This window comes from Narcine bancroftii, chromosome 3 (assembly GCF_036971445.1).
Source record: "Narcine bancroftii isolate sNarBan1 chromosome 3, sNarBan1.hap1, whole genome shotgun sequence".
NCBI classification, from domain to species: Eukaryota; Metazoa; Chordata; class Chondrichthyes; order Torpediniformes; family Narcinidae; genus Narcine; species Narcine bancroftii.
This window is the reverse complement of record NC_091471.1, coordinates 9843357-9857420: the sequence shown is the minus strand read 5'-3', so window position 1 is coordinate 9857420 and position 14064 is coordinate 9843357. Positions and strand designations below refer to the sequence as shown.

General features: G+C 43.3%; 1 protein-coding gene across 1 annotated transcript in view; it reads left to right on the top strand.

Annotated features, from left to right (window-relative positions):
* Positions 1–14064, top strand: part of aup1 (AUP1 lipid droplet regulating VLDL assembly factor) — a 69057-nt gene that overhangs the window by 38040 nt on the left and 16953 nt on the right. The window contains exons 7-9 of the mRNA XM_069923492.1: positions 4012–4078; positions 8441–8546; positions 10653–10811. Of these exons, the coding sequence (XP_069779593.1) occupies positions 4012–4078; positions 8441–8546; positions 10653–10811 (332 nt within the window). The remainder of the gene's footprint in view (positions 1–4011; positions 4079–8440; positions 8547–10652; positions 10812–14064) is intronic.

Here is a 14064-nt window from a genome sequence, read left to right as displayed (position 1 = left end):
AAAGTTCAACAGTCTGGAGGTAATAGGTGGATAAGGAAAGGAGGGATGGCTCTGCGACTGGAGAGGGAAGTGGGTGGAGAGCTGGAGGAAAGAAGACCAAGGGAAGGAAGGGAGGGAGAAAGAGTAGGCTAGCAGAAACTGTTAAGGCCGTCCAATTGGACAGTGCCCAGATAGAATATCAAGTGTTGTTCCTCCAATTTATGGGTGGTCTTGGGATGGAATTGAAGCGTACACAGTAGTACACTGGGTAGTGTTTATCTGCTCCAAGTTGTCATTTGGCGTGTGGCCATTGCAAAATACTGTCAGACGTTTAGCTCAATGGTGGCAAATGAAATGAGACTTGCTACTTGATATTTCAGCAGAAATTTCTAAATTGCCTTTTCCATAATGTGCTCATCTTTCAAAATAAAGTTGTACCTTAGGAACAAGATCATTTGGCCTCTCGAGCCTACTTTCTATTTGCAGAGATGCAAGAGTTAGGCCAGCTGTAGTGACACAATTAGTGCAATGGTATCACAGTGCCAGCGACCTGAGTTCAACTCTGGCGCCGTCTGTAAGGAGTTTGCTTTGAACGTAGAACTTTACAGCACAGTACAGGCCCTTTGGCCCTCAATGTTGTACCAACCTCTATATTCTTACGAAAATAAATTATCTAATCACTTCCTACCTCTATTTTTCTTTCATCCATGTGCCTGTCTCAGAGTCTCTTAATGTTTCAGTCTCCACCACTGCCCACGGATGTATTCCAGGTTCCCACAACCCTGAGTTCAAAAACAAAAAAACTTACCCTGATGTCTTCCATCAACTTTCCTCCCTTCACTTTGCAGGGAAGCCACTGTATTCACTTTGAGAGTGCACTCTGGTGTTTGCTATTTCTGCCCTGGGAGAAAAAGAACGTTTATGTTCTGCCCGTGCCTCTGGGCTTCCTTCAGATGCTCTGGTTTCCTCCCACCTTCCAAAAGCATAGGGGGTTTGTAGGTTCATAGGCCCTGTTTCTATGCTGTATTTCTAAATTACATTTTTTAAAAAAGTAAATTAAAATATTGTTGAATCTGTACGGAGCATTGGATAGACCATTGGATAGTGTGCGCAGTCCAATTCTGGTCACTGCCCTCGAGGAAGGATGTGAAGGTCCTGAAGAAAGTGTAGGGTTACTGGAGTGGCTTCAGGTATAAGGGAATTCAGCTGGATTGTTAGACAGAGGAAGTTGCAGTTGTTTGGAGATTCATGCTCTAGAGAAGTACTATTTCATCTTGGTTGTACTTGAAGAGCCTGAACGTGAACTTGCATGGGGGGGGGGGGGGACATTGAGGGGAGCTTGAAGAACAGCTTTTCCCTATCCAAACTATAAGCAAATTGTTCAAAGACCAGAAGACCACTGTAAAGGGATGAACAAAATATATAGAAGGGATGTCGGATGGGTGGTGAGGCGGATATGGTCTTGAGCAAATCCTTTTTTAAAGAAAGATAATTGGTTAGAAGTCTGAGGGAAGAAGATTTGATGGGCTATGGGGGAGTGAGTATAAGAATAAGACAGATCTTTTATTAGCTGGTATTTATTTAATGGGTCCTAAAAGCTGCCATTATGAGTCTAGGAGGAACTGGATGTGAGTAGTTTGTTTTCCCAAAACCCCTTCTCCCACCACCTCCTGTTTTTCCCCCCCCCCACCCTTTGCCTGCTCATTCATTCTGTCACATTGTGCCTCATCCACTTTTCCACCTGATCTCATTTCATGATTCCCTTACTGATCAACTTTTGCCTTGCTTAATAGGATCAGAAAATGCCTAAAACACTGCAGGCCAGGCCTTGTGTCTGAGAAAAGGGGGGTATGAAGGTTGTAGAGAACAATGGAGATGGCTTTGATGGGGCAGAGGTTTAGGACCAGTGCCTGCTGAGAGAGGGCTTTAATTGCAGCTCATCTTATGCGCTATACCTAGAGGATGAACACAGATTCTCTTTTTAAAAAAATATGCCGGGGCTCTTGGGAACAATCCTGCAGATCCTGAAAAGCTGAAATACAGATTATTGTAAATACTCAACAGGCCAGGCAGCTTCAGTGGTGAAGGAAAGGCAGAGCAAATGCAACAAATTGGCCTTTCATCAGAACTGAACAAATTGGAAAAGCTGGTTATCTGGAAATTGCTGTAGTCAAAGCAGGTGCAGATTGATCTGGCCCACCATTTGATCAGGTTATTGAGCTAAATTTCTATGGACTATGTTCCTGAATTAACCCCATATCCCTGGATTCCCTTGTTAACCACAAATTTCCCTGCTTGGATATACTTCGTATATGAGACTCTGCAATCCTGTAGAATGAAGAATTATCACCTTTTGTGATCGATTTTCCAAACATGGTTGACCATTGATAGCTTCAAAACCAATTATTGACGCTGTGTTATTAGAAAGAACTGTTCTTATTACTGAGCTTGTCAAATTATTCCACCTCCCCTTCCTCCAAAACTCAGCCAGAATTGGGGGTTTAGGCCCCGTTCTAAGACTTGTGTTCAGCTTCCCTGCAATTTGTTTACACTGAATGAAAGGTCCCCAATGTCTGAATGTGGGACAGTACAACACGGGGGCAGGCCCTTTGCCCCAATATGTCTGTGCTGAAGCATGCCAAATTAAACTGAATCTCTCCTGCTGGACGTGATCCATCTGCATGTTTGAGGGTCTGTTTAAAAGCCTGTCAGCTTCCAGCACTCTTCCCAGCAGCCCATGCCGGGCACACCTCTCATTTTATAAAAGTCTGTCAGGTCTCCCCTTTGCCACTACACCCCCCCCCCCCCACCCCCCAGCAGACAAAGCAATTCATTTCTTCAACCTCTCAGTTGGAGTGTCTCACCAATCTGTTTTAACTGCTTGCTAGAGCAGTGGAAATCTCATTCCACGCTCCCCAGCTGCAGCTCTCAACACTGTCAGGCTCAGTAGAGACAATAAATATAACCAAAATAAATTACTTTTCTTCACTTGGGTCCTTCAGAGCCCCGTGTATTGTTTTACTTCCAAACTATGTGCTAATCCAGCTGTGTCTGCCACCTTGAGGCAAGAGGAGATGAGTTGACTGAGACTTTTTAATGTTCCCTTAGTCGACGCTGAAGGGGGAGGGAATATGAGGTTTAGAAAATAATGAGGGGCATAGATAAGGCAAATAATTTTTCCACCAGGGTAAGCCAGAGGCCACAGATTTCAAGCATCATAGCGTAGTGTATAGTGCAGTGTGCTATTACAGAGCCAGTGACCCGGATTCGAATCCTATGCATTTGTAAGGAGATTGTACTTTCTCCGGTGTGTGTATGAGTTTCTCTGGGTGCTCCGGTTTCTTCCCACTGTTCAACAACATACGGGGTTTGTAGGTTGATTTGTGTATTTGCGGTGGCGGGGGGTGGTCATCGCTGGAAAGGCCTGTTACTATACTTGCGTTTACAAAACAATTGTGGTGATCGGGGGAGGTTTAAAGGGACCCAAGGGGGAATTTTCTTCCACGCAGTGTGGTGGATATATGGAAGGAGCTGCCAGAGGAAGTAGAGGTTGATACAACATTTAAAAAAAAAAATCATTTGGACAGGCACATGGATAGGAAATGGTTTGAGTCATAGATCAAGCACAGATGGGCAACTTGGATGAATTGGGCCAGAGGGCCCTTTTCCTTACTAAATAGCTCTGAATTTAACAGGGTTAAAGGAGGATTAAAGCTACGAATGAAGGTGTCTTATCTCTGCCATAGGCGTAGTCCGTCCACTTGAATAGCATCTGGAAGCAGAAACCTTTTTTAATTGCCTTCTCCAAAATTATACGAACACCAACTCAGGCAAGACCTAGTCTTCCTGGTCAATGTGTTTTATTGGTCTTTTCGTGACGTCTTGCATTCCATCTTGACTTAAATTTTGCTTAACTGAACTCCAAAAGTAAGTTGTTGTAGAACGATTAACATTGGATAGTCCAAATTTGTATGAATGCGTTACTGTTGCATCCCAGTATTTCATTACATTTGTGCTTCCTGCATCTTACAGATGGCTGCCTAGCATGTCCCAGTCAGAGGGGGAATCGGAGGATGAATTTGCTGTCAGAGTACAAGAGGTAAGTTGGTTGTTGATGAGTCTCCACTCAAGGGTCATCTTCAAAAATACAATGTTTGCAAGTCAGATCTCTACTGGATAACTCCTTATTTTTTTATTGGGGCAGTACAGTTAAAATAGTGCTTAGTGCGATGCTGTTACAGCGATGGGGACAGGGTTCAAATCCTGTGCTGTCTATAAGGAGTTTGTATGTTCTCCCTGTGTCTGTGTGGGTTTACCCTGGGAGCTCCTGTTTCCTTCCATTGTTCGAAACATACTGGGTTGCAGGATAATTGCGTGGCACGGGCTCAAGGACCTAAAGGGACTTACCATGTTGTATTATAAAAAATTATGGGGAGGGGGCTTCTGTTGCAGTAAGTAGGCTAACAAAAAATTAGTGGTTTAGTGGATAAGCATTCTACAGCTGCAAAGCATAGCAAAACAGGGATGGGGTGAGAGTATTAAGTGAGAGATATGGCTTATCTAGCAGTCGCTAGGAAAGTTTCTGGATTGTAACTCACAGAAACTTAGAAGGACAGATGTAGTAAAAACATTAGATGGCCAATAGTAAAAAAAAATATTGGCATCTGTCAAAAAGACTGTATAAGCTGCACAAGGATGGTGTGCACTTTGAGTGAGACTCATTGCAGGGAATGAGTGACATTGTCTACTCATTCTTTGCACCCCTTACTCCTGCTAGTGTAAGAAAATAAAGAAGTAATTGCTCTTTGGTTCTGCTGTTCTTTGCTTTATTACAGTGTGGATCAACTTCAGCAGTACGTCTAAATTTAAAGTCGCATCTGAAATGTCAGGGTAAAAATTGTAAATTACAATCAAGAGTTGTACTTCATGGAAACAGGCCCTTCAGCTCTTTTTGTACCTGCTGACCAAGCTTGTCCTATTCACCTGTGTTTGGACCATGTCCATCCATGTACCTGTCAAAGTGTCTTTTGAACATTACAACTGTCCACACCTCTGGCACTTCCTCTGGCAACTCATTCCATATACTCACTACACTCTTTGTGAAGAAGGAGCTCTTTGGGTCCCTTTTAAATAGGGTGGCACAGTTGGTGTGATACTATTACAGTACCGGTGACCCGGGTTCAAAGCCAGCTTGCATCTTCTCCCTGGGACATGCGTAGGTTTTCCCTGAGACCATCAGTTTCCTTCCAACCAATAAGCATGCAGGGATGCAAATTAATTTGATGTCACAGGTTTCAATGGCTACAATCCACTTCTACCCTGTTGTAAATAGTTTTTTTTTGGAAAAAGATAGATAGATAGATAGATAGATAAATAAATAGATAAAATGTACGTGTGTGTATTCCCTCGCAAATCCATGCCTCGAGCTTTAGGTTCACCAATTCTGGGGAGGGAAAAATGGTGGTTGGTATTTACCTTGTCTTCGCCCCAAATTGAATACATTTATTATTGATTGAAGATATTCATCTTACGATTGCTGTAGAGCAGCTTATACAGTTCTATCCCTATAAATGCTTACAGAGTACATAGAGATTGCATGCAGTTCTGGTCACCTCATTACAGAAAGGATGTAAAAGCAGTAATGGCACTGATTTACCAAAGCATACGGACAAATAAGGAATACCCTCACTCATTTCTTCCGGCACACCATGAAGTTGACTTTCTCTTTATTATTCACTAGACACAACATTGCATTCATCAACTCCCCAAGCACCACCCAGCTGAACTCCTTTGACCTTTTCATTTGGCTAACTGCCACACAGATGATCCTGACACTCAGTCTTCTCCTGCATCTGAGATCCATCACCCGCATTAGTGACACTTAACACACCCACACATGTGCACTATTACTCCCTCACGTCGCATCGCTTACGTCAGCAGCGGCCGACACTGCTCCCGGTGAAGGTAAGTACGCAACCACGACAAAGTTTTAGAGAGGGTGCACAGCAGGTTTACCAGGATGTTAACTGGGTGGAGAACATGTCATATGAAGCAAGGTTGACAGAGTTGGAGGTTTTCTCTTTGGAGCAAAGAAGGATGTAAGTATATATTCATTGGAATGTAGATGGTTGAGAGGGGATTTGTTAGAGCTATTTAAAATTATGAAGGGAATAGATAGACTAGACGTGAGTAGACTCTTTCCCCAGAGGGCAGTGGAGGTTGGATCAAGAGGGCATAAGTTAAGGGTAAGGGGGAAAATCTTTTAAGAAATGTCAGAGGAGGCCTCTTCACTCAGAGAGTGGTGGTAGAATGGAATGATTTTCCAGAGGAGATGGTTGCGGCAGGGTCCTTTCTGTCATTTAAGATGTGTACATGGATATGAGAAGGTTGGAGGGGTTATAGGCAGAGAGTGGGGGGGGGGGAACTAGTGGAGTTGTTCAAGTGAACCGGCGCAGACTCGAAGTGCCGATATAGCCTGTTTCCGCGCTGTAAACTGTTATATGATTATAAGAATATGAGGGGCAGAGATGCAGTGGACAGCCAGCACCTTTTTCTCCCAGGGTGACAATAGCAAGTACCGGAGACATCTGTTTAAAGTGAGTGGAGGAAAGTTTATGGGAGATGTCACAGTAAAGCCTCCAGTCAGAGAGGCAATAATCTACTACCACTCTAGCTTCTCTCACAAAGTTGATGTCTCATCCAATTTATTACTGCATCCTGAACACTGAGTGACTGAACTTTGATCAATCTCCATTGCAATGTGAAAAATATTCATTAAATACCTTGTCTATCTCCTGTAACTCCACATGTAGATTACCACACTGACCCTAAAGATGACCTATTCTCAGTCATCCTTTTAGTCGTGCATGTACTTGCGAATTTTTTTTTTGTTTTTGGTGTTCTTCACTTTATTTACCAAAGCTATCTCATGTCCTTTTTTGCTCCACTGATTTCTCTCAAATTTAATCCTATGTCCCTTTAGAGTCAAGAGATTTGTTTGATCCCTACTTCAGAATTATTGTCAGAGTCCATACATGACATCACATACAACCCTGGAGGTTTTTTTGTCTGTGGGCGAGGCCGAATTACCACTTATTGTCAGTCCCCCCCCCCAAAAAAAATTGACCCAACGAACACATGTAAGCAAATAAATAAATGTAAACAAACTTTATAGTACAGAGAGAGAGAAAAAAAATCAATAATGTGCAAAAATAAAAGTCCTTAAATGCGTCCCTGATTGAATTTGTTGTTGAGGAGTCTGATGGTGGAGGGGGAGCAGCTGTTCCTGAACCTGGTGGTGCGAGTCTTGTGGCACCTCGACCTCTTTCCTGACGGTAGCAGCGAGAACAGAGCGTGTGGTGGGTGATCCCCCAGCTCCTTGTATTTGATATATGCCTCTCTTCCTGACCAGATCCCTCAGCAACCCAGGGTTCCCTGATCATGCCAGCCTTAACCTTCACTCTAAGCAGGAACATGTCCCTTTACCTGCAAGCATAATCTCCCAATCAACCTTTGAAAGACTATCAAAATTCTCCTTATGCCAATTTAGGATATTATTTTGTGGGCCGTGTCAATTGTTTACCATAACTTTTTAATTTTATAGAAGTAAAAGCAGAAGACGGAACGGTTGGTGTAGAGGTTAGCGATCGGGGCTGGGGTTTGAATCCTGTGCTGTCTGTAAGGAGTTTATATGTTCTCCCCGTGTCTGCATGGGTTTTCTCCAGGGTTTCCTCTTACTGTTCAAAAAATGTACCAGGGGTCAGAATCACAATTTATTGTCAGGAAATTCAGTGTTTTGCAGTTAATGGAGTATAAATTGGGTGGCACAGACTCGTGGGCCAAAATGGCCCTGTTACCATTGCTGTATGTCTAAATTTAAAGCTGGAGAAACTCATCGGGTGACACAGTGTTCTTCATCAAGCAAAGATAAAGATAGATAACCAACATTTGGGCTTGAGCCCTTCATCAATGTGTGAGCAAAATGGTGGAGGAGGAGCAGAGGCCCTCAGTCGAGAGGTAATAGGTGGATAAGGGAAGGAAGGCCCAACAGAAAACAGTGGGAGGGGGAATGGCTCTGTAAATGGAGATGGAAGGAAGTGGAGAGCTGGAGGAAAGGAGACAGTGGGAAAGGATGGAGAAGAGGGAATGGCTAGCAATAACTGGAGAGGTTAATATTAATGCGCCTGCCTACATTTTGCTCATACCTGGATAAAGGGCTCAAGCCCTATATGTTTGTTATGTACCTTTGCTGTGTAAAGTATGCTGTTCAACCCTGCTGAGATTCTCCAGCATTGCAGACTTGTGTGCTTTTAATTTAATAGAACTGTGGTCACTAGTTCCAAAGTGCCCTCATTTGAAGTATTGTGAGCATTTCAGTCCTCAGCATTAAAGGAAATATGTGGAGGCTTTGGGGAGGGTGCAGAAGAGGTTTGCCAGGTCTAATTATATTTTCTTTCCACAGCATTTAGCAGTGGAACTCGGTGTAGTATCAACTCCTCATACCAAGTCTGATAAATTGGAATACCTCAAAAGAATGAAGCACATGGCACCACAAGAGGCTAACTCAGGTCAGGCTTGTAACCGTAATAAAAGACTAGACTGGTCAATAATATTAGGTTTCAAAGTTAAATGTAAATTTAGACATGCAGCATGGTGTCAGGCCCCTTTGGCCCACGAACCTGTGCCACCCAATTAACTTACAGACCCAGTATGTTTTTGAATGGTAGGAAGAAACCGGAGCACCCTCCATCCAGACATGGGAAGAACATATAAACTCCTTGCAGACAATGCCAGATTCGAACCCTAGACCTAGTGCTGTAGTATTGTGCTAACCATGCTGCCCTTCAGTTCAGCATTTAATGTTTCAAATGTGACTTCTATAAAGATAAAGAACTCATCAGTTTGAGGCCATAAGAAGAATAATAGAGGTCGTTCAACCCCTCGAATGTGTTCCACTACCAAAGAGGTTGTGACTGATCTGTGACTTCTCCATTTTGTTTCATGTCCCTCAATACCTCGGGTTAATAAAAGCCTTTCAATCTCAGATTTAAAAATAAATGTTGGCCTAACCTCCCACCCCATTTGTGACCCTAACTCATTTGTAGAAATGGATTCGTCTCATCATTCTCCTTGAAGGCTTAAACCAAGCAATACATTTTTTATAAATTTAGACCTGCAGCCCGTGCTGCCATTGCACTCAATTAACTTACACCCCTGGTACATTTTGAAGGGTGGGAGGAAACTAGAGCTCTCTGGGAATACCCATGCTGACACAGGGAGAATATACAAATTCCTCACCGACGGCGCAGGATTCAAATCCTGTCCCAATTGTTGGTGCTGTAACCATTACCCCATAAATATTTCAAACTTCCAGACTGAAACTTGTTGCAATTTATTCTATTCAATCTATACTACACTCTTTCCAAAGTATGATGTTCACAACCACCATGGTCTAATTAGAATTGTGTGGATGTAATGAGCTTCTGTCTGTCCCTATGTATTCTAGTCCCGTAGATAATATAAAATTCATCATTCCATTAGCTTTTTGGGATTAATTTCAGTATCGGTGACTGAGATTTTAATGATTAATGTCCATGGACCCTGAATCTCTCTGGGCTTTCACTTCTAGGCTTTTACAGTTTAAAATTACTTTTCTATCCATTTTTGGTCCAAAGTAATTGACCTCCGGGTTGTCGACACTGAAATCTATTTCCACTGGTTCAGCCCAATTGTTTGATCTATTAATAACTGCTCTTGCAATTTAATGTTTAATTTTATACTGTTTCCAATACAATCAGAAAACTTAGAGATTTGGCTCCCTTTCCTGTTTTCCCATCAGTGTGGGACCACCCTGGTGGCATCCTGCCTCTTGTTAAGTATCCCTGCTCAGAAAGTAATTTGCTTTTCATTCCATGTACTTCAGGTGAATGCCTCAGCAGTATTTTGATCAAATGCATTCTTTGAGGGCTTTAGTTTCCTATGCAAAAAAAAAGCTATGCTGAGCTTGGAAGAGAATTCAGGGCGGCATGGTTGGCGTAGCGGTCAACGCCACACAATTACAGCACAAGTGATCGGGACCAGGGTTCTAATCTGGTGCTGTCTGTAAGGAGTTTGCACGTTCTCCCCATGTCTGTGTGGATTTTCTCTGGGGACTCCAGTGTCCTCCCACTGTTCAAAAACGTACTGGGGGTGTAAGTTAGTTGGTAAAATTGGGTGGCACGGACCTGTAGGCTGAAATGGCCTGTTACCATGCTGTATGTCTAAGTGAAATAAAACAGGAGCAGAAGTGTATCATTCATCCCATCGAGTCTGTTCTGCCATTCCCTCATGAGCTAATCCTCAGCCCTCCCTTCTCCCCATAACCTTTGATACCCTGACTATACAGATACCTATAATCTATGCCTCCACAGCCACCTGTAGTTGCAAATTCCAGAGGTTCACCTCCCTCTGGCTAAAGAATTCTGTTTGTTTTAAATGGGAGCCCTTCAATCCTGAAGTTCTTCCCTCTTGGCCTTGACTTCCCCCACCATGGGAAACAACTTTGCCACATCTACTCTCTATAGGCCTTTCAACATTCCAAATGGTTCGAGGAGGGCCCTCCCCTCAATCTTCTGAACTCCAAGGAGTACGGTCCAAGAGCCGCCAAATGTTGAACATTGGAATTTTTCTTTCAGGAACTAATACTCACTCTTCTGGAGCTCGACCTCGAACCTTCCTTCCAGGACTGAGCATTAGCAGTTTGTCCGCCGAGGATATTCGAATCGCGGGAATGGCAAAGCAAGTCAAAGAGGTGCTGCCCCACATCCCTCTCAACGTCATTAAAATGGACCTGGGTAGGACTTCACCTTTTTGTTTCCCTCTCATTATCTCAAATCTGGTTTACACTTGTGCCCACAACCTCTTCCTCTCATGTCGGGAGGGGGATTGCTGTGATCTTTGACCATTTAAGATGTGTCATTTTTAAGACATGAGAGTTAGAATCAGGAGGAGGCCATTTGGGTCAGATCATCTGATTCAGTGTCATTTGCTCCTATTCCCAGGAGTCCATTGGATGAGTTGTTTGCTGCTTGAGTTTGTGTGTCTTGTAAGGTTGAGGGTGAAGGTCACCAATAGCAGCCATTGGCCTTGAGACCTGCCGTGAACCACTGTTGAGTTTTGATACTGCAGTGAACACCTTCAGACTGCTTGGACACCAAGGACTTTGGAGGCATGTTGATTGGGAACACAGCCCTCCGCACTTTAAAATAATCGACTGCCTGGAATGGATTGATGCTTAAATCTGACATTGTGCTCTATCGCAAGAGACCTTTTCTTGAGTTGAGGCCTGCTGTAAGGTGCATTAATTGAGTCATTCAGCACAGTACAGGCCCTTCCACCCATGCCGCCCAAACACCTCAATTTAGCTATGATCCTGGTACATTTTGGAGGGTAGGAGGGAACCGGAACACCTGGAGGAATGGAGAGAGTTTAGAAACTCCTTAGAGACAGTACCCAGGTCACTAGCATTGTAATTGTGCTGCTATGGCCTCCATGCTAAGCATGCTGCCCTTCGCTAACTGTGTCACCCCATTCAGTAAAATCATGGCTGATCTGGTTTGGCCTCAGCTGGAATCGATTACATATTAAATATGCATACAATACTTTACTGCCCTGGGAAATCCATTCTTTTTGCATGTTACCCCACTGATCTGGTATCATCAGACCTCAACTCCATATTGTTTCCTTCCCATTTTCATCTGGGATACCTCACGTGCACTCCACCACTTTTGGTTCCTTGGGCTGCACCGCCTGATTTCATCAGATACCTCCATCCCCCATAAAGATGTTCTTGTGGTTCTTCACTTGTTCCTCGATAACAGATCTAACCAGTTTCCCCCCCACCCCCCCACTACCCTCTTCCATCTGATAGAACTTGTCCTCACCCTCAATAGCTTCTCCTTTGGCTCATCTTGCTTTCTGCGGGTCAAAGGTGTTAGCCATGGCTGTTCACATGGGCCCAGCTATGCCTGCCATTTTGTTGGACATGTGGAGTGGTTCATGCTGCAAGCCTGATACTGGCACAGCTCCTTAACTCTTCCTCTGCCAATTTGCCGACTGCATTGGTGCTGCCTCCTGTACCCGCAGTGAGCTTGTCAACTTCTACCGTATCCTCAAATTCACTAGGTCTATCTCCGATCACTCTCTCCCCTTTACTGAATTCTGCCTCCATTTCGGGAACAAGCCATCGATGGACATCTATAAACTCACTGATTTATTTTTACCTTGACTACACGTATTTTCACTCTGTCACCTGTTAGGATTTGACTCCTTTCTCTCCGTTCTTCTGTCTCCATTGCATCTGCTACCAGAATGCGACTTTCTATTCCAGGACATCTGAGATATAACCATATGACAAATACAGCACGGAAACAGGCCATTTTGGCCCCTTTAGTCCGCACCGAACTAAGTCCTCTCCCATCCATATACCTATCCAATTTTTCCTTAAGTGACAAAATTGACCCTACTGCCACTGCTTCTCCCGGAAGCTAATTCCACACGGCCACCACTCTCTGAGGAAAGAAGTTCCCCCTCATGTTACTTCTAAACTTTTGCCCCTTGACTCTTAACTCATGACCTCTTGTTTCAATCTCTCCTACTCTCAATGGAAAAAGCCTATCCAGATCAACTCTTTCCCCCTCATAATCTTAAATACCTCTATCAACTCTCCCCTCAATCTTCTACGTTCCAAAGAATAAAGAAGACCTAATCGGCTCAATCTTTCTTGTAATCTAGATTCTGAAACCCAGGTGACATTTTCGTAAATCTTCTCTGCACTCTCTCTACCTTGTTGATATCCTTTCTATAATTCAGTGACCAGAACTGCACACAGTTCTCTAAATTTGGTCTCACCAATGCCTTGTACAGTCTCAACATCACTTCCAACACGTGTATTCTATGCTTCGATTTATAAAGGCCAGCAAACTAAAAGCCTTCTTTGATACCCTATCCACATAAGATTCTACCTTCCGAGAACGATGCTCCGTTGTTCCTAGATCTTTCTGCTCCACTGCATTCCCTAATATCCTCCCATTTACTATGTTTGTCCTGTTTTGATTATTCCAACCAAAATGAAGCGCCTCACATTTATCAGCATTAAACTCCATCTGCCATCTTTCAGCCCACTCTTCTAAACAGTCCAAATCCCTCTGCATCTTTGAAAACCTTCTTCATTATCCACAATTCCACCTACTTTAGTATCATCTGCCTATTTACTAATCCAATTTAACACCCCATCATCCAGATCATTAATGTATATGAAAACAGCAATGGACCTAATACAGATCCCTGAGCCACACTGCTTGTCATGGACCTGACAAACCGTTATCCACTACAACTCTCTGGGATCTCCCTTCTAGCCACTGTTGAATCCATTTGACTATCTCAAAATGAATACCTAACAATTGAACCATATCGAAGGCCTTATTGAAGTCTAGATAGGCAACATCCACTACTCTACCCTCATCAACTTTCCTAGTCACCTCTTCAAAAAAAATTCAAGCAGAAAGGTCAAACACGACCTTTCACACATAAATCCATGTCGAGTTCCTGATCAGACCCTGTCTCTCCAGATACTTGTATATCTAAGAACACTTTCCATTAATTTACCTACCACAGACGTCAAACATACGGGCTGATAATTGCTAGGCTTGCTCCTCGAACCCTTATTAAACAAAAGAACCACGTGCGCAACACGCTAATCCTCTGGCACAATACCCGTCTCTAGTGACATTTGAAAAATCACTGCCAGAGCCTCCGCTATTTCCTCACTAACTTCTCTCAAGGACTTGGGGAGAATCCCTTTGGGTCCTGGAGACTGATCCACCTTTATATGTTTTAAAAGCTCCAGTACTTCCTCTTTCTTAATCACGACAGTCTCCATAATTACCCTCTTTACCCTGCACAGTTCAATATCCTTCTTAGTGAACAATGAAGAAAAGAAATTGTTCAAGATCTCCCCCATCCCTTTTGGCTCCACACACAATTGTCTGCTCTGATTCTTTAAGGGATCAATTTTATCCCTCATTCTCCTTTTGCTATCAACATATT